The 22,032-nt window shown below is 38.2% G+C and overlaps 1 protein-coding gene across 2 annotated transcripts in view; it reads right to left on the bottom strand.

Annotated features, from left to right (window-relative positions):
• Window positions 1-20,234, bottom strand: part of PTPN12 (protein tyrosine phosphatase non-receptor type 12) — a 96,731-nt gene extending 76,497 nt beyond the window's left edge. For both annotated transcript variants that reach the window (XM_072653171.1, XM_072653172.1), the window contains exon 1: window positions 19,673-20,234. In XM_072653171.1, the coding sequence (XP_072509272.1) occupies window positions 19,673-19,771 (99 nt within the window). In that variant the 5' untranslated portion in view covers window positions 19,772-20,234. The remainder of the gene's footprint in view (window positions 1-19,672) is intronic.
• Window positions 20,235-22,032: the final 1,798 nt, after the last annotated feature.

Genomic DNA, 22,032 nt, shown 5'->3' with positions numbered 1-22,032 from the left:
GATGAGTAAACTCAGCCTCAGAAAAGTTAAGCCCCTTTTCTAAGGTCACACAGATAGCAAGAGTTGGCATTTGAGCTCAAGCCCTGTGTCTTCAACTTCAGTTGGATTATTAATAAGTCACCTGGAACAAAAGTGGAACTAATTTTCCTATCTTCCCATTAGACATTCCCCCTTATCACTGAGACTAATAAGATACAATTTAAAATACATGAACCTATACCAAGTTTAAGGCTGTATTTTGTAAAGTCAGTCTATGAAAAATTACTTAAACATAAAATTCTACCTCTCCTGATATTCCCTTTAACTAAAAAGAAAAGCTACTTCAGATTCAAAACTAAAAAAAAAAAATTGAATTATTGCTACCGGAAAAATTAATACTAACAACTTTTTTATATAACTTCCATGAGCAAGACAGTATAAAATGAAAGAAAACACATCAAAATAGATTGCCAAAACATATACAAATGGCAAAATAGCATAGTAATGTCTTCCACTAACAGCAGTAGATCTATGATTCTGCTATCCATTAATATACCAACCATAACTAACTTTTGCTCTTGTGGTACTGGTTAAAATTTGAACTAGTCAGAACCAGGTAATTATATATAATTTAAGGTTTTCTTCAACTTAATTGCCAATTCTCAAAATATGGTTTAATGAAAATGTACTTCAATTCAATTTGACTTTAGGGATAGGGGCTGAATCTGTGACTTGACTGGTAGAGGGAGCTCCTGGTGAAGAACTTCCTCCACTCATGCAGGGCCTCCTCCTCCCCCCCTCCTTTTTTTATAGCAATTTATAACCTTAATGTATTGCCTAGAACTGAGAGGTTAAATGATGTGGCCACATAACTAGCAGGTATCAGAACTTGAACCTAGGTATGCCTGGTTCTGGGACCAACTATCCACTATACTATAGCTGATTCTAATTCAATAATCATTTTATTAAGTGTCAATTATGCAAAACAAAGGAAAGGAACACGGGTCTTATGTACTAACCTTGTAATAAGGAAGACCTGGGTTCAAGTTCTATCTCTGATATATACTAGTAACATACCGCCTATAATTGATGCTGGGCAAGTTATTAAATCTCTCAGTGCCCAGAACAATTTCTTACGATTATAAATTGCACAGCAGTTGCAGATAAGTATTAGTAATGGATTTCCTTCCTAGGAGTTCCCTAAATGGACAAAAAGCATATGTTTAGACCAAAAAGTGCAAAGCCCTGTGCTAAGTTTGGGAATACAGAGCCAAAAATAGCTCTTGTTCCTCCCAACCCCCACAGGCTTATATGCCACTTGGTATAGATGAACATTCCACCAAACCTAACAGCTCTTTTCCACCAGCACTTTCTCCTTTTCCACTAGTGGAGTATTCAGATCTTTTGACTTCTATTTATTAAACTTTTAAAGCTTATACTCCAAGCAGTAAGCAAGAAAAGAGCAGCAGCATGGCCAGAGTTTCATGACTAACTTGTTGACTGAATGAAATGAAGTTCCAATGTCAGGAAACAAGACGAGGTCAGCAAAGTGGTACTGAGTTAAAGATGCTAGGACTACAGAAAAAGCTCAAAGATTTAACTAGTTATGTTTTCATGTGATTTAATCACACAAATACCTAATATTGTTCAAAATACACATTTGAATTCTTTGGATATATTTTTAAATATGTGTTTCATAGGAAAAAATGGCAAACATGAATTTTTTTAAAGCTGTCTATACATTAAACTAATTTTGAGTAATCATTTCTAGACAGGAGGTAAGGTGGTATCTTCAGGAAGAAAAACCTGGGTTTTTTCCAACTCTACCACTACTTCAGTGACAGATTTGATATACTGTACCAGCAGGTCATTTAACCTCACTAGGTCTCAATTTCCTCATTTACAAAATGATTAGTTGGGCTAGATAAATTACTTCTTAATTCTGCTTTAGTTAAGATTTCAGTACTATATATTGTTATCTGGAATTATTTTATCACATATGGTTTAATCAACTCAAATTACAGAAAATTTGTCTCAAACACAAGATCAATCAGTTCCTATTAGCACAAATGAAAAAGTCAAAATGAGAAAAGTAACAATATTTTAAAGGTAATTCTTTGTAAAAACAGTATATGAAAATAATATTTTAAAAAGATAACTTCTTTCTCTTTCTTAATTGGACATCTCTCATATCCATAACTTCTCCACTCACAATTTACCACCCTATTTCAGGCACTCCACATACCTCATATATACTACTGCAATAGTTTCCTAATTGGTTTTCCTGCCTCATCTCCCTCCTATCCATCCTATCTTCCATACAATAACTGAATTGATTTTTCCTAAAACAGGGAACTGACCTTACTACTTCCTACATCAACTCCAATTTGTCCTTATTACCTTGAGGAATATATATATAAACTACAGTTTAAAACCCTTCACAACCTGCTTCAAACCCTGATTTCCCATCTTAAAAGACATTGCTCCCCTTTATATACACTATCTGGTCAAGCCAAACTGGCCTTCTTACTATTCTTTACCCACAATCTATCTGCTACCTCCATCTTTGCACAGTATCCTATGAAGAACCATGAATTATTGTACTTTAGTTGTTGGGATATACCACTACTATACACCAATGTGTATAAATATCTCCCTCAGCACCTAGTAATATAAATATTCTCATATACATCCCTCAAGATCACTAGTTGAAGTAGGAGAGTTTGCAATACTCCTTGTTCCCCAATGTCACTTCCTGATTCTACTTCTACAGCCATCATTTGGTAACCTCTTTTCCTTTCAGATCCACTCAAAATCTACCACCCAATCAAAATTCTGGTAACTGTTGTCTATGACTTACTTACAGGACACTCCCCTTCTTTCCACAATGAGGGGTCACTGACTGGCAGGGTGGGAGGGAGAGAAGGTGGATGTTTGTTGATTGGAAATATATGTACATGTGTAATTTTAAAAATAATAGTCTTCAACTATTACAAAAATCAATCAGTAAACAGCCTATCAGTGTTTTATCACTCCAGTGTTTCATCACTCCTTCAAATCCTCAGACAATTATCTATTCCAAAATGATTTTTCTTAAATCTCAATGATTTTCTTAGTTTTCCTAAATTCTCTATTTATTCAGTCATTTATGGCGAAAAAAAGATATATTAGTTTCCTTCTGGTCACTAAGAGCTATGATCTCTTCTGGTACATGTGAAAATATGCTGCTCTGATTCAGCCTCCCATGTTTATCTGAAAGTGCTCAGTAATTAAGGTCTATTTAAAAAAATAAATCACTTCAGTTTTATAGTGAATCTTTTTAGGTTGTGCTGTGTATATGGAAATTTTTTTTTTTGTCTTGGTGTACTTAAGTTCAAAATGAATAAAAAATTAAAATTAAAATGACTTGGGATTAAAATTTAAGTTCAGAAAATATAAAGGATTGCCACAAGAGTCTACGAAGCAGTGGTTTAAATAGGAGGAAAATTTATAAATTTTGACAACAGAAATGCTTTAACCCTTACCAGTTTTCTCAACTTCAACAAGGAATGTGATTTTTAATAATTGCCAAACACGTCCCACTTTACTACTACATTCCCAAATACCTAAGTGCCCCAATTCGTTAATAGCTAAGCATTTTAATTTTATAGAAGTCTTACAAAGAAAATATAAAATATTGCTTAATTCACAGAATTTAAAAGGGTTGTAGATGAAAAGGGTTTGACATCTTCTTAGATACTTACAGGATCATAGATTTAGAGCTGGAAGAGATCTCAGAAGTTATCTATTTCAACTCCTTTATTTTACAAATTAACTGACTTGCCCACAAGTTCACACAGGAAGAAGGTTGTAGAGGCAAGATGAACTTTTACTTTTTTTCTTCTCCAAATTAATTTGTTTTTCAATTTTCAACAATCATTTCCATAAGTTTTAAATTTTCTGCTCTTCTCCCCCCTCTCCCTTCCCAAGATGGCATGCAATCTTACATGGGCTCTATGAATACATTCTTATTAAACACATTTTCACATCAGTCATGTTGCATAGAGAATTAAAATGAATGGGAGAAAACCTAAGTAAAACTAAACAAAATGAACTGCTTCTGCATTCTGACTCCATAGTTCTTTCTCTGGATGTAGATAGCATTTTGCATCATGAGTCCTTTGGAAATGTTTTAGGTCCTTACATTGCTGTGAAGGACTAAGTCTATCAAAAACAGTCCTTTACTGTGGCTGTTACTATGTATAATATTCTGCCAGTTCTGCTCACTTCACTTAGCATCATGAACTTCTACTTTTTGAAGACAAGGAAATCAAGGACAAAAACTGAAGTGACTTATCCAGGATAAATATCACTCTTAAATGATGGTATCCATGACTTGGAACAAATTTTAAAATTCCTTGTCCGGTATTTTTAATTAAACATTGAGGACAAAGTCAAGACATATAAATTAACTTTTTCCCTACTTTCCTGTCAACAGACTGGGAAATTTGCCTGTGTAATAAAAAAAAAAAAACTTTAAGTCAGATTGTGGGGAAATAAACTCTACTATAAGCAAACCACATACTCGTGCTTCAGAATGCTTGTTCTAGTAGACTGTAATGTAGAACATCAAGTAATTATAAGACATTTCTAGATCTCTGAATCACCTTTTGCCCCCTCTCAACTGAAATTTCATTGATATAAAGAACTTCTTCAACATTTGAAGATTACAAGATCTTCTTTAACAGTCATAGATATCTGTGACATGGAGCAATTAAATCTCTTGCCAATGATCATGTAGCACACACGCGCGTGCGTGCGTGTATGTGTGTGTGTCAGACTTAAATACAGTCTTGCTAACCGTTAACTATACTGAAGTGCCCCACTCCTTTTAAATCATTCAGCTTAATAAAATCATTCATCTAGAGGCTTCCAACTTAGACCTCCACATGGGCTACTTAAAATAACACTGAAAATGCCCAAAGTTAGGAGATGGAATGTTTTGTTCTAAGAACAGCAAGTACGCCACTATCAATGGATCGAATAGTAGTGGTAGAGTGTAACAAGATTGAAAAGGGGAAAGGGATGCTGGTTTATAAAGGGTTTGGATCACCAAACTTGATCGTGGAAGGGACAGGGAGCCAGTAGAGATTATCAAGTGGCATAGGGAATGGGGAAGTTGGGTGACATGCTTGGGCCTGTCTGTGTGTTAAGACAGCAGAAGAGAAGATGAACTGAAACAGAAAAAGACTGGTAACAGGCTGATACAAAAGCAGGCTCCTGCAATAGCCTGGTCTGAAATGGACGGTATCAGAGAAGAAAAGGAGGCAGATGGAGGATGAGAAGTAAAACCAACAGGCACTGACAACAGATTAGACATGGCAGGAGAGATAAAACAGAGCCAAGATGGTGAACAGCATGGACTTGCTAGCGCTCTCCCCACAAACCCAGCCAAGTACCTGTAAAAAAATGACAAAAACAAATTTTGGAGCTGCCGAACCCACAGAATGACTGAGTGAAAGCAAACCTCCAGCCCAAGACAGCCTGCCAGGAAGTGTCTATCGTGCCACACAGGGAGCACAACACAGTTCAATGTGGGCCACGCCAACACACATGTGGCTTGAGGGGCCTGAGAAGGTCTTGGGGGGACTGAATCTCAGACACCAGTGACAGTTTCCAGGCTTCACAACTTCAAAACATGGAGGACAAATTGGAAGGTCAGTGGAAAAAACCTGTGGGACCTGTTTCAGAGAACGGAGTGATCTGGAGGGGCCGCAGAGAGGGTGGAGGAGCCCACAGAGGAGGAGTCCACAGCAGGAACGGCAGGGGCAGGGGCAGGGGCAGGGGCAGCGGCAGCAACTATTTCTGGAGTTCTAGGTCCACAGATTGTGGGGGGATCAAGCGGCTGACAGTACACCCTCCACCCCCACTAGAAGCAGAGAACTACTTTAACAAAGACCTCAAAAGTCAAGTATTAGCTGGGAAAATGAGCAAAAACCAGAAAAAGAATCAAACTATAAAATCTTACCTTGGTGACAAGGAAGACCAAAGTACACAAACAGAAGACAACAAAGTCAGACCTCCTACACCCAAAGCCTCCAAGAAAAGGAGAATGCCCTAAAAAGCAGAATTGACCAGATAGAAAAGGAAGTCCAAAAGGTCACTGAAGAAAATAATTCCTTAAAGATTAGAATGAAGCAGATGGAAGCTAATGGCTTCATGAAAAATAAAGAAATTATAAAACAAAGCCAAAGGAATGAAAACATAGCAGACAATGTGAAATATCTCATTGGAAAAACAAGTGACCTGGAAAACAGATCCAGGAGAGACAATTTAAATATTATGGGACTACCTGAAAGCCATCATCAAAAAAACAGCCTAGATATCATCTTTTAAGATATGAAAGGAGAGAGGAAGAGTTGAGAATGACACCTAGGTTGCAAGCCTGGGAAGTCTGTGAAGATAGTGGTACCTTCAACAGTAATAAGCAAGTTTGAAAGGGGGCAGCTTTGGGGGTAAATATAATAAATTCAGTTTTGGACATACTGAACTGAAGATACTTACCAGACATCTACTTTGAGTTGTCTAATATGTAGCTGGAGATTCAAGACTGGAGGTCAGTCAGCAGACAGATAGTAATTGACTTCATGGGAGCTAATGAGATCATCAAGTTAAAAAGTATAGAAGGAGAAAAAAAGAGGGCCCATACTAATGAGTAAACAAACTCTGACCTGATACATTTCACACGTAAGCCAATTTTGTCCCTCTTAGGAAGCCTGGTAGCCCACTGCTCTTGAGGACTCATCATACTGATGATGCCAGACTGAGTGTGGTCACCTAACAATGCATTTTAATTTTTCATATGCCAGAATTCCAGAGCCTTCAACACCACCCTCAGCAGACCCCAATAGCAAGAATTACAGGCATGTACCACCACTCTCAGAAAGGTTCTACTGTAACATTTAAGAGATAATGCTTTTAAAGAAACTTTTTTAAGTCTATAATTTGGAAACTAATTCATCAGATACTACTTTTTGATGTACAATATATTAAATTTATTTTGTTCAGATATTTCATAGAAATTAATACAACAAACTCACACTCACCAATAATGAGTTTTGTATTTATAACAGATATCCTTTTATTAAAATTATGGCAATTATTTCATAAGAAATAATTGTGGCAATTGGCACTGGTTCCATAACCAAATTTTTCATTACCAATACCCTCTTTTTGGTTGCGCAAAGTTAAATTTAGGTCATCTTTTTAGTTCCATTTAGCAAACCCAATCTTACTTTACATTCCACTAGTACTATTCTTTATAATTTCAATATTTCTATAATCAAGTGTTTTCCTTAGAGCTGCTGAGTTCTCTTCAGAGACCTCATTTTACTATTAAAGATGACTCAATTCCTCTGAGTTTTGACTGCACAAAGTAATTTGTGTTTTTACTTTAGTATTTTGGACTATGAGGGGAAGGGGGAGGGGAAAGTCAACTATATTGCCTCAAAATTTTAAAAACTGAATATAAAAGCAGAAAAGCAAGCAATTTCCATATATAGAAGAGAGCTCAGAAACCTTTCTAGTCTACTTCATACATGAACAAGAACTTCCTCCTTAATTCACACCTGACAAGTGATCATCCAGCCTTTAAAGACTATTGATGAATTTTTCCTTAAAAGTCCAAATGTCTATTTGTAACTCCCACACATTGCTCCAAGTTCTGCCTTCTGGGATCATGAAGAATAAATCTACTTCTTCCATATGACAAACCTCAAAATATTTATTAACAACATGTCCTCAATTAAGTCTTATCTTCTCCAGGCTAAATATCCCCAATTACTTTAATGATTTTTATTTAGGGGGTATCATTTCAGGGCCCTTCACTATTCTGGCTGCCCACTCTAAATAGTCTCTAATTTAATCAATATACTCTCCCAAATGGAGATGTCTAGAATTTAACACAATACTCCTGATTAGAACAGAGTAGAATGAAGCTATTCCCCTCCTAGTCCAAGACATTATGCCTCTTAATTAAGCTCAAGAATGCACTACCTTTCTTGGCTACCATGTTTCTCTTCCTTTAGTAATATGCACTATTTCATTAAATGAACTGCAGAAATATTAAGGAAATAAAAGATTTTTGTGTACCATATTGAAACTCCAGGTAGCATCATTTTAAGAATAAAAAATCTGAAAATATTTAATTGCTCAAGTTAAAAAAAATCTACACTGTGTTTCTACTTAACTCATGTTAATAATATAGTGTTAGAGTAGAATTCCAAATAAGTAGGGATTTACCATGTGAAACTATTAAATTATATTATATTAAACCTTCCCAGCCCAATGTCCAAGGGACATGTTAAAAAAAACAACTATACCCTACTCAGCATGATAAGACACGTGTATGTGTGTGTGCATACACACATAAAATAAACCCAAAAAATGATGTTAGAAATACAAAGAAATATTTTTCCCGATTAGAGAAGTAAAAAAAATTTTCAGTCAAAGGAAGAATTTGTGACAAAATAGATGTGTCTGACTACATCAAAATACAAGTATTTCTATACAACAAAGACAACGTATTTATTTTCTGAATGCATTAAGAGATATATTGGCATCTTGAAATCAAAGACAAATGGGAAGTACATACTTAAAGCAATTCACATCTATGCAACACTACTCAATATATACTTTCAGAACTCTAGAATGGACCATATGCGAGCTGTAAAGTGTTCTCACAAAATCCTACACATCACTCCAATATAGTAATTTACATTTTCTCCCTAAAAATGAGGAAAAGGATCAACAGGCATCCTTAGAGCAATAATAATCAGGAAAGACAATGTATTTAAAATAAAGAACAGCAGACTGGGGAAAATATGAGTGGTAAAAGAGACTTAAAAACCTGACATCTATAAGGAAATCAAAATGGGAATCCCTAATCCATAACAAATGAAGTAAATAATTAACAATCTTTACGTGAGAAAAACACCTTGTGAAAATCATTTGGAAAAATGAGATGATAATCAAAATCACTCTGAAGTACCACCTCGAATCCATCTAATTGATGAAAACAACTAAAAGCAATCAAACTCAATGCAAATATACACACATTCATTACTGGCAGAACTGCCAACTTGTGGGATCTTTTTGGAGAGTGCTCTGGCAGAACATGATAAATCACAAAAACAATCATGGTCTCCGACCTAATAATTCCATTACTAGGAATACATCATGAATTATTATCAAGAACAAAAAGAACTATCTCCTAAATGGCAGCATTATGTAATTGTACAAAAAAAAAAACTGGAAGCAACCTAAATATTCAACAATAAAATTATAGCTGAAATATTGTGGTTCACTAATGTGATGGAAAACTATAATGTGAACACTGAAAAATATGAGAAAAACAAAAAGGTCTTAGAAGGACTTTTATGAAATAACAGAAAAACACCCAACCAACAATGACCATGAAAAAATTAGTTAGTAATCAATGGACAAAAAATTTTTAATACAGATTTGGGGAGTGACAGTCATTTTTCATGCAGAAATTGATTGTGTTAAAAAGTTACTAAGGAAGCTTAATTGTTTGATGCTAAACTTTAAAAAAAATCTTTGCTTTTAAAAGAAAAACCATGACACAAGTCTGAATCTGAAAATGTTATGAATATTAATACGAAGCTACTAAAAATTATAAATGCATCCAACTGGCTTTTAAAATGCAAATGTAGGGCTTTACATACATCCTTACTTTATATTTTGTTAGCCCATTATTTCAACCTACAGACATCCTTTTAGATACTGATTATTCTATTATCTAACATTTACTATCCTTCCCAGCTTTTTTTTCACCTAATACTGGGTATTAGATGGCAAAGTCAAAATACACAAGTCATAGCCAGAAAAAAGGAAACTAGAAATCCCAAATTTAAAAAACAAGAAATGTAATCACCAAAGTCCTGAACTCCTATGCTAAAGAGAAATTATTAATAATGGGTAGGAAAGCATAAATATTAAGGAAGCTGTCACAATTACACAAGGTCAAAAAGAGAGGAAATAAAAGATTCTAATATAATACTAAAAAGTAAAGACACAAAGCCAGGAATCTTATCTTAAAAATTTGAGCATTAAACCTACAGTGAGGAAAAACGGACTTTATAAAATTGGTTACTTCTACTTGTAGACTCTTAGAAAGTCAAAGGTAGCAAACAAAAGAAACTTAAGAAAGGAAAGTAAATAAATTTTAACATATTCAAAGAGCTAAAATATAAAATAATATATAAAATATAATCAAGTCTTCTAAAAAAGAACTGTTAACCCCTTCTGAGGAGACCCCAGACATTAATCAAATGTAATGTTTTAGATATTCTGCTCTATAGTTCTACTTTACTATGTGGGCATGAGACAGAGAGTTCAAGAAAAAGCTTTACCCTTTCTTCAGAGGCCAAGATATACCAGGAATAAATTCAAGCCCAAAAAAGTTAAGTCCAGAAGCAAAGCTCTCTTGTGGAAGAGGTTTATTAAGAGACTCCTTTGTGAACAGATGTCTCCTCAAGGCCAAGGATGACACGCATACATACATCTGTATATACATATATATAACATGGTTGGGTGGAGCTCTTTCCCCCATACATTGAACCCCTCCCATACAAGCCAAAATGGTATTCCTCAGAAAACAGCATTCCATCTCCTGCCTCTATGCCCTTCTTTGTAAGGGCAATCTCCCATTCCTGGAAGACAGGCCCTACTCACTTCCTTCGTTTAGAATCCCTTATTTCCTTCAAAGTTCAACTTAGATGACAACTCCTACATTAGAGCTTTCCCAGGCAAAAATTATCCTGAATTTTGTCTATAATATGTATGTAGTACTTATGTAGGTGCATGTTGTCTCCCTGGTAAAACGTAACCTCTAGTTGCTTCAATTATTTCTTTATATCCCTAGCACAGTCCCCTGGTACACATTAAGTAGTTAATAAAATGCTGAAATGCTTAATAAAATATTAGAATCACAGGTAAAATTGGGGCAAGGGTAGTCACTAACAAAATAAACTACCTATTACAAAAGAATAAAAAGAGAAAAAGGTCAAAAAGGAGAGAAAGGTCTGAGACCAGACAACTCTAAGCAAAATAAACTACTGCTATCTACGGAGGGTTGCATTGCTTTTTTCCTACTTCATTCTTTCTTCCAAAGTGAGGAATGGGGGAGGGGATGGGAGGGAGGAAGAGAAGAAACTTTGTAAAAGAAGATGGCAGACAGGAAAATAAATCTACTAATCATAGCTATGCATGTTAATGGAAATAAATATGCTCATTAAAAAATAAAGATGGACAGAGTTAAAAAGAAAGGTTGAATTAAAATATGTATCTTTATAAAAACTGACCATGTACTAAGACATAAAGAATTCAAAAAAGTGAAGGCAAAAGTATCACATACATTCTTTGCAGGTAATGTAATAAAAATAAGAACCAATAAGGAAAACTTGAAAATAAAGATCGATGAATTGAGCATACAACTCCAAAAACTATGAAGCAAATAAACTAATAATCACAAAGCAGAAATACACAAGTCATGAAAACCAAAGAAATATAACTGAACACAAAAAGACTATGAAAATAATAAACTGAGCTAAGAGCTAGTTTTCATTTTTTTTAAAAGGCCCAGCAAACATACAAAACCATTTGCTTGTCTGATCAAAAAGTGAAGGGAAAAAGGAGATTTTCACTGCTTAAAATTGCATTCATTACCAAATCTACACACTTAGTGAAATGTCAGACTTCCAAGGAGATTACTCTGTAGAATTAAAGACAATTTCTGATTCTTTTTTTTTAATTAAAAAGCCTTGAACAAACAAAATTTAATAGTAAGAAAAAAACTAAAAATTCCTTTAAAAAAACAAAAGATAAATAATCTCAAAGTACATTATAAAGTGGTAATTATAAAACATATTTTTGCTGGTGAAAAGGAAAAATACATCACTGGAATTGAGTGGATAACCAAGAGCCATGGCAATGAACAGAGTAGGTCAGTGTTCAATAAATCCAAGAATTTAAATTAAAAGGAGGGCTCCCAAATTAACAAGAACTAGAACAAAAAAACTGAAAAGCAGTTTGCCAGCAATTAGGTTTATATGAACATCTTATACTACATTCCAAAATAATTTCCAAGGGATAAGTGAACTTAAAATAAAAGGTCATAAAAACAAAACCAGGTAAATAGGAAGAAATACCTTATCTATGGTTTAAAGGACAAAAGACAAAGCAGACAATTTTTTTATTATATAAAATTGCTTTGCACAAAAAAAAAAATCAATTTGACAACTGAGAATAAAAACAGGAAATTCATAGGAAAATCTTTCTATGAAATACTCCAGATAAAGCACTGATGCCAAAATATATAGTTAACTGATGGCCCTAGTGTATAAGTGGTCCAAAAAGATAAAATTTTCCAAAAGAAAAAAAAGAAATGGAACTATCAACTACCATAAGAAAAAATGTTTCAAGTCATGAATAAGAGAAGTGCACATTAAAACAACTGCAATGTGCAAGTGCACATTAAAACAATTTTAACCCACACCAGCAAATTAGGAAAAATCATAAAAAATGTTAACAATGTTAGAAGGACTATGGGAAAATAGGCATATAAATATATTTCAGGTGAAGGAGTGAATCTGTCCAACCATTTTGAGAAACAATTTGGAACTATGGTACCAAAATATTAATAACAATACTTTTTGTGGCAGAAAAAACACCAGAAAACAAAGTAGGTACCAATTAGAAAATGGCTTAAAACTGTAATATAAAAGTAATGGAATAGCACTATATATAAAATACGACAAATGTAAGAAATTTAAAGAAACCTAGTAAAACTTAGATGAAAAGATGCATAATGCAACTACGCATAACTAAAAGAATATATACAATGACCACGATAAAATAAAGGGAAACAATACTAAAAGACATCAGAACTCAAATCAAATGCAGTGACCAATCTTGACTCCAGAGGCCTGACTGATGATGAAACATACTTCCTTTCAGTTGAAAGATGTTAAGACTACAGATGCATAATGAGGCAGATGCTCTCAGACATAAGTCTACGTGTCAGTTTGTTTTGCTTAACTGTACTTCTTTGTTATAAAAAAGTGTGGGAGTTGGAGTTGGAGGAAGAGGAGTATTAGAAAGTGTCAATGATTCTAAAAAACCATTAGAGCTTTTTTAAAAGAAAATTATACGATAACAGAACAATATGTCTATAGTAATAACTGATAAATCTATCATAAGCTATAAATTTAATTAAACTAAACAAGACCATAAAATAATTTCCTGCATTTTGTTCAATTATTATCTTTATAGTAGAAGTAAGTCCTAGTCAATTTCTCTGCCTTTTCCTCCCCCTACCTTACTATGCTGTCACCAAAACTTTCTCAAGAATAATAATAATGATAACTAATATTCATATATTAGTTGTGCAAAGCTAAGTTGTAAAGAGCTTTATAAATATCTCATTTTATCCTCACTACCCTGGGAGGTAGGTGCTACAAATCACCATTACAGGTTAGGAAACTAAGGCAAAGATCAAAGGTCCTGCCCAGAGTCACAGTTGGTAAGTGTCATGGGTCAAATTTGAACACAGATGTTCCCAACTCTATCCACTCTGCCACCTGGCTGCCTCTAAACATTCTCTGAAGCTATAAATATTATACTCCCTAATTTCCCATCAAATCCAAATGTCTGACCATGCACTTCTAAGTATTTAACCAAATATTACCTTGAATAATTAAAAAAAAAAAAAAAACCTGTCTCTTCTCATTAAAAAACAATCTCTAGCTTCTTTTAAAAATGTTGGATAAGCAGTCAGATTTAAGTACATTAACCTCCAACCATCCCTCTCTGGTCAACCATTATATGTTCCCCTATTTTAATTATGACACTCAGTGTGTCAGTGTGACTGTTATATTTACCTACTTCTAGGCTCTCCCCTATACAGTTCATCCTATATGACAGATATATACAAAATATATTTATGACAAATTAGAATTGGGAAAGAGTAAAGAGAATAAACATATAGCACTATGGCACATTTTTTTAAAACAAACATTACCATTTAAGAATTATTCTACAAATTTTCTATACACTTCAGTAATTCAGCAAGTACAACATAATTTTTTAAAATATAGAATCAACAGAAGCCCATATATTAAACCGCTTCATAAATACATATATAACTTTCATACTGGAAAGTCCATTTGCTTTTGAATTCTGATTAAATTTTAGATTCAATAAATTAGCTCTTCCACAGCATCCATGCCAATATTTCTTTAGGAAGATATCACAATATATGAGGGATTTTTTTTTTTGTTAGCTAAATTCAGTAAAATCTCTATCCTTTTTACAAAGGTTCCAAGACAAAGGAATTCTCTGCTTAGCACTGTCTCCATAATTGTAGCTAGGTTGCCCCTAAACGTTTTGACCATGCTCAAAATGCTTATAAATGCTGATTTTTTTTCTTTACACAAGAAACACCTTCACCATGAAGAAGCCCTGAGTCTCGGAGCAATCATTATTGTCATCACCATTTAGAGCCCCATCCCAAGTATGCTGTACATCAACCCTTTCTTATAATAAAACTGGTTCCCCATGAAACCAGACCCTGCAGGTACAAGAACTATCTAGGCACTCTGATTTCATTAATTTACACATTACTGAAGTTTACCTCTTCTTAACCTTCATGGGGTTTTGACTTTGCATTTATTTCTGTTGTTATCACTTAATTGGTTTAACAATAGTTTGAGTAATGAAAATGGCCTAAAATGTAATGCTTTCTACCAGAAATGGCAGTTAAAAGCATCACTGAACTTCTTTAATTTTTAAAAGAAATAAAATGTTTGATAGAGCAGAAAAAATAATCAACATTTCCCTCTCAAATCTCTTACAGAAGACTTCCCAGAAAGTTAATGTCAATTACTAGTGTTCACCTTCTCTGTATCTTGCTTAGTAGGATGAGTCAATTCATTTAAATTTTATTTTTAACTTTTAACTAATGAGAATACTAACCCTAAGTTTCTTACTTTTATACCCTTAATTCCAAAAATATTGCAGTGAAAAAATCCTGCCATTCTGAAAATCCTTATAATTTCTTCAAGGTTCAGCTATGGTGCCACTATCCCCCTCAACTAGTAAGTGTTTCCTTTCTCAATTCAAATATTCCTAGATCTCTTTCTTTCCTATGTTCCCTATTCATATTATAGCAACTAGGTATACAGTGTATCTTGGTGTCCCCTTGTCCCCATAATTATAAGCAAAGGGTTATTTCCTTTTTCTCTTTTAAATCCTCAGCCAACCATACAGCAGTACCAAAAAGTCTTAAGGAATTGAATGGTGTACCATGAGGTAAAGTGACTAGCCCAAGGTCACACAAGGATTAAGTGTCAGACGACTAGCCTACCTTCCATATCTTTTCTTGGATGCATATTAGGTGAGTCTAAAACATTTCATTGAAACAATCCTTTTACCCTTATTCCTTTATGTAAAAGTTTTACAGGCCAAGATAATAAAAGATTGTTTTAAAGTGCTATTCCACAACTTATAATTTTAATTCAACAAAATTACCCTGTACACTATTTCTGTACTTTGTAAATATCAGTACCCTGAAATAGCATTACTGCTATGATAACATCGAAGCATGGCTAAGTATTAAAGATTATTTGAATCTATCTACAAGGCTGCTCGCATTTGTTCAACTGTGTTATTTTAATTGCTACATGCTACCCAAAGAAATTAAAACAAGAATTTATCTCTATTAATATTACAAAGACTTGTTACAGATAGTACTACAATATATTGGCGTTAGCTTTATTAAATTCTTCTAACCAATAAATACAAATATATGTTTTAAATTTTTTCCCCTAGGTTTGATAATTGCCTGCAAAATCAAAAATGCTAACAGTTTCTACAGTTAATTTCTGACAGGGAATTTTCTGCTGTTTCTCCATATTTGAATAGCTACAATTTTTATAACATTTTTAAGATTTTCAAAAGGCTTTTCTTACAACTACCTTGTGAGAAGACAGTACAAGGATCTTATTTTACAGATGAGTAAACTGAAGCTTGCCCATTGTCACCCAATTAAGCTATTGTAGGGACCAATGAAATGTAAACATTTTTCAAGATTCAGCTACTAAAATTTTAACTTCTAGCCCTAGTTCTGTCACTGTGTAAGTTACCCAACCACCTTTGGACTTCAGTTTCTCCATTTATAAAATGAGGGTGTTGAACCTGCTGACCTAAGACTATTGCCACTGCCAGTAGTACTACAGAATAATCCCTTTCAAAATGTAGTTTTAAAATCTAGAATAATAGTAAGTTTTAGGGTAAAGATTAATTCTAAACTATCTCTCACCCTTTTTCTCTTTCTTTCCTCAACCACTTAAGGCTAGATGTGATCCTCTATCTCCAAAAAATCTCACTGATTCCAGTCATCTCTACAAAAACAGTTCCCACACATACACACAAATTTACACAACTTCCCTCTCAAACTCCAGACTGACATATTACAAAAGATTTCCACCTAGAAGGCCCATTTGTACAATGCATGACGACCTAAAAGGCAAAAAATATGCAGACGCTTATCTCAAATTTGTGCAAAGAGCATTTGATCAAATCAGAAGAAAAGGGTTTGGACTCTATATACAATGTATCCTGAAGTAAACCACAATCTCTTTGGGCCCCAGTATGCTCGACCAGTACAATATAAGTTGAGGAGAGATCACAATGGTGCAGTGCTGGATTTGGAATCAGAAGACCAGAGTTCAAATCCCAGTATTGCCACTCACTACCTTAGTGATCATAGGCAAGACACTTCATTTCTCTAGGCTTCAGTTTCCTCAACTGCAAAACTCAACAGCTGATGACTTTTTTGAGGTCTTTCTGAGCTCTAACTTTAAGATCCTATTATAAGAACGATTTTGGGTTTTTGTCACAACTCTAGCAGAGTGGCTTGCATGCACAGTCAGTCCTTAAACAATTTAAACAAATCTGTATAATGAATGGGTTGCACTAGATGATTTCTAAGGTAAGTCCTAAAAGCTTATAAATCCCTTTCTATGGCAACAAATACGTTTTAGAGGTTTTATTTACATATCTCCACACATATGCCAGTTTCAGGAGAGAAACTACATCACAATGTCTGACAATCAAGTCTGGCTGCCTCTTAGTCAAGAGAGAACACAAAGCAATCAGATAAGTTGCTTCCTTTTGGTTTTAGAGTTGGTGTGATGAGACAGACCTTAGTCATCAAACCTTGGAACTGGAGTCACCAAGCAATGCCTTATAATTATGGAAGCAAACTGAGATTGACATTTTTTTATTTCTCTCTCCCTAAGCAGATATACTCAGAAATGAAATAGTTTAATTAATAATTTATCCCTGGAAGGCTTGTGTCTAAAACGTAGAGTACACAAGTTTTCTTCCCCAGGGCAATGAGAGAAAAGCGGCCTCTACACAACTCAAAGGAATCTAAGAAAAGTCCCAAAAGGTATTTCACATTTCCCTAAAGATATACTAGTATTGGGAACCTGAACCTGAGGTAATGATCATAAAGCTACAGGTACCGAATCATTAAATTATGTAATTCTTCTCCTTCATAAGAAAAAGTCTCAAGTATCTAAGTGAAGTAGATAAAAGTATCCAAGAAGAGCTAGAATAACAAGAAAACAAATGAAGAGATGAGCAAAGATTACAACTCCTCTATTTCTTTCATTCCTTAGCACTGAAAAAAATTATTTCTGGAAGTTTATATTTTAAAGTAAACATCTTCATCCATCATGGTGTAGTAAAAAAAAATTTAAAATAGGACCTCCCCAAATCCCAGTTACTTTGAAGAATGACTCCATTTCAAATTATCTCAACATACTGAAAATTCTTATCAAAAAAAACCAAAACAAAATAACTTATTTACATTTTCCTCCTAAATGTAGCTCTATTTCTCAAAAAGCACAGAAAAAGAATGAATGAAACACACAAATCAAAGAAAAATAGCCATTTCCGGCTGATAGGGTTAAACCACTTGCCATACACTCTTTTCTTTTTTTCTCCTGGGTAAAATTTTATCACTGCAGCCCAAATATACATTTTCGAAATAAGCTTCAAATTATGGTCATCAACCTATCTTTGTTCCTTATCTTATGTTACAGGTTTCAGGAAAAAAAACACGAAAAATCACAAGGCTCTGTAAAGTCATCACAATTCATTTTAAAATCTACCATCTAAATTCCCTACATGTGAGTAGGGAATTCTGCAGTAAAGCTTTAACCTCAAGTCAGTGGGTACTTTGCTTTAGCCTAAGGATAACCTGAACCTTAAAAGAAATCCATCTGCTCTCTTCGTTTGGATGTTTTCTCCCCAGCCCTCTCTGTGGATGCCAGCACTACATCTTTTTCATTTTCTAAATATAGTTATGAGACTATGCTCCCTCAGGAGCAAAATCCTTCCCAAGCAGATCTCAGCTTTTAACTCCCTCTCCCCAAACCAGCCCTGGAAGGAGTAAGCACTTCCCAAAGTCCCGCTTCCTCCTCCATTCCTCAGACCTCCAGGGTTTCCAACGCCCCAGAGTCTTGCGCAATATCCGTAGGAGCAACAGCAGCCACCGGCCACCTCCCACCGCCTCCTCCCAGGACGGGAAATAATTCTTGAGGGGTCATTGTCCAGAAAAAAAGGGGGGGGGGGGTGAATAGAAAATGGAAGGATGTTGCCTTTATGAGCTCCCCTTCTCCAGATATCTAACCTCACTGAACTCATCTACCTGCAGACAACTTTACGTCCTTCCCATCTGTCCAGCCCCGACACTGAATGGGAGGGGGGCACAAGGGGGAGGAAGAGTGAGGAAGGTTATCTCCCAGTTCAGGCCTCCAGCCCAGAGAACCATCGCCTCCGCCCCATCCCAACTATTGTTCCCAAGTTCCCCACCCCCACCCCGGATAGGAAGTGATATTCACATCCCCTCCATTGCCTTGCACAAAATCCCCTAGGAAAAGGCTTCCTTCAGCATTATTTCCCTGCTGTCCTCCACCTCACACACACACGACCCCAATAACGTGGGCTCCAGGCAGGAAGCTATGGACATCTTGGTACACTGAACACGTTCTCTCCAGGAGATGCCTCCTGCAAACCTGGGGGAGAACCTGCGATACCCAGGCGCGGTCCAGTCCTCCCCCAATCCAACCACCCAGAGCTCCAGACACCCCATGGAGTTGCTTCATGCGCCCTACACACCGATTGCACCCTTCTCCCTTACCCCCCCCCCCCCCGGAAACGCCAGGACTGGGAAGAAAACGCCAGCCCCAAGCCCCCGCTGCCCTGACCCTTTCCAGACACTCAAAGCAAAAAGCTGGGCGGACCGAGGAGGGGCTTCAGGGCAGCGAGAAGGTGCCAGAGCCACTTACCCCAGCGCCCCGCCAGAGCCTGGGGGGTGTCCGGGGCGGGGGCAGCGGGGGAACAATAGGTGGTCTCCGAGACCGACGAAGGGAGCCGCCGCCTCACAGCCACTCCCGCTCCGCGGGACCCGAGCTCGGGGCGGCGGCTGCCCCACCCCCCGCGGCCGCAGGAGCCCCCGCGCCCGGCAGGTGGGCGTCCGCCCCGTCGCCCCCGGCTCTCGCTGACACCCCCTCTTCAGGCACGGGCACCCACACAAAGCGACCCCGGGCGGGGCAGAACTCACCATGAAGTCCCGGGCGAAGTTGTCCTCCCCATTGTGGTCCGGGCTCTTCATGGCCTGGACCCTCTGGATGAATTTCCTCAGGATCTCCACTTGTTCCATCGCCTCGCGTCCTCCCGGCGGCTGCGGCCGCTGGCCCCCCCGCCGCCGCCCGCCCGCCCGGCGCAAAGCGCGCTCCGTCTTCCCCAGGTCGCTCCCCCTTCCCTTCCCCCCCTCCCTGCCCGACCACCGCCAGCCCCGGCGGCCCCTCCCGCCCGCCTGCTCTCCCGCCAAGCCCGGCCGGCAGCGGCAGCGGCAGGGGCGGCACCGGCGTCCGGCGAACACCCGCACAACTTCCAGGAGCCGTACGAAGGGAGAAGCGCCGCGTCTCAGCACCAGCCCCAGCCCCCAGCTGGTTCCATCCTCCTTCCCCGCCCTCCGCCTCCGCCTCCGCCTCCGCCTCCGCCAGAGACGCCGCCGCCGCCGCCGCCGCCTTCGGGACGCGACTCCCCTAGGTTGCCCAGCCCCCTCCGCCCGGCACAGTCGACCTCTTTCCCCAGGCGCGCGTCCCCGCCGCCGCCCCGACGCGACGCGCGGCCCCGCGACCTCAGCCCCGCCCCAAACGGAACTCTCTGTCAATCCTGCCGGCCCTTCTCTTCTCTTCCAATCTCCGATGTAAAGCACGGCCCCGGTCCCATCCTTCGGGTTCCAACTGGCTGGAAGACCCGTCGCTTGACTGGTGGAGCGATCACCGCTCTCCTTCCGGGGCCAGGGGTTCCGCCCCTCCACTATCCTGGTGGTGAATTGGCTATCCGGAGAATTTGCTCTCCAGGATATTGTAGGTCCCCCGGAGAAGAGTTCTTGTAATCTCATAGGGCTTTGCCTTTACAGGACCCAGTAGGACTTCTATTGGATCGAGAGTATGTCGCTCCCCATACTGAGGAAAAATACATTCCCGAAAATGTTTAAGTTCTTCCTTCCTTTCCCCTTCCCCATCCCTAAGCTAGAACTACAATTCCCAGCATGCAACGTTGATGGCGGGAGGAGGGGCCGAAGTGTAAGAGGATAGTGTCTGTGAGGCGGCCTGGGAAGAGTGGGGCTTACTGGGAATTGTGGTTCTTGTGGCTATGTCAAAAACTGCTTTAGGTGTTCAGTAGTCGTTGAATCTTTCTCTGTTTCCTAGTGCACGGATGAAGCTGACGGGTTCACTAGATGGGGGTGAAGCTCTTTGGGAGGAGCTTACTTGCTCCCCTCAACCGCCCCATGAGGAAGATGCTCATACTGCTTGGGGAACGTGCAGACTGAACAAGCACAGCACCGCTCGGCACTGTAGAATGCAGAAGTTTAAGCTCTCGAAAGGATCTCCGACATCAACTACTGTTAACTCCCTTGTGAAGAATTTTAAAGTTGACAAAAGGCTTTCCTCATCAGAGCTCCGGGAGAAGGTTGCAAGCATTCTTATTCCCATTTTAGAGATAAGGAAACGAGAGCGAGAGAGGTCTAGAGACTTGCCCAAGGTCACTAATCTCATCCTCCAATGCCCCAGTTTTTAAATTCTTTTCAACATCTCACTCAGATCACTAAACCTGAAGAAAACAGGCATGGTGGATGTTATAATGGATAGAGAGCTGGCCTGCTGTCCTCTGCGTCTTGGTTGCCCAGACTCTGTAAGGCTGTAAGATGCAGAAAGGTTGGTTGGAAGAGGGGGTTCATCCCCAGGAGCTCCCTAAACAGATGACGTCATAGATCCAGTCCTAAAAAGATGTTTTACACACGTAACAAAATGTATACGTTATACATGTGTATATAATTCACAGTCGGGGGGGGGGGGGCAGGGACCTCAGCACCCCCCTAGTCCAACCCATATATGAAGGAAATCTAAACTGTAACATCCATGCAGTGGGCATCTGCTTGAAGAGAAGCCCAGCACTTCTACGAGAGCCCTAACAAGACAGCTGGCATGATTAGCAAGTCTTTTCCGATGCCAAGCCTGAACTGACCTCTTTGCAGTTGCCACCCTTTCCTGGTTCTGTCCAGCGAAACCAGAGAGAACAATCTACCTTCTCTATGTGACAGGGCTTCAGATATCTGGAGGTAGCCATTCTGTTCCCCACTCCCCAGCCTCAGATCATCTCTTCTCCAACCTTTGCTGCAACTAACCCTCATAGGTCACAGACTCAAGGCCACTGACCGTCTTGTTTGCCCTGCTCTCCACACTCTCCGCATGCAGAATCAAGCACAGTTCTCCCCAGAAGGTCTGAGGAGGGCAGGGTACGCAGGTCATCGCCCTGCTGCTGAAACCTCCGGGTCTCTTAGTGGAGCTCGAGACTGCATTAGGCTTCTTGTGGCTGCCGCAGCATACTGTTGATTCGTATCGAGCTGGT

This window comes from Notamacropus eugenii, chromosome 3, assembly GCF_028372415.1.
Source record: "Notamacropus eugenii isolate mMacEug1 chromosome 3, mMacEug1.pri_v2, whole genome shotgun sequence".
Lineage (NCBI taxonomy): Eukaryota > Metazoa > Chordata > Mammalia > Diprotodontia > Macropodidae > Notamacropus > Notamacropus eugenii.
The sequence above is the reverse complement of the archived record's forward strand: the minus strand, read 5'-3'. Positions and strand labels throughout refer to the sequence as shown.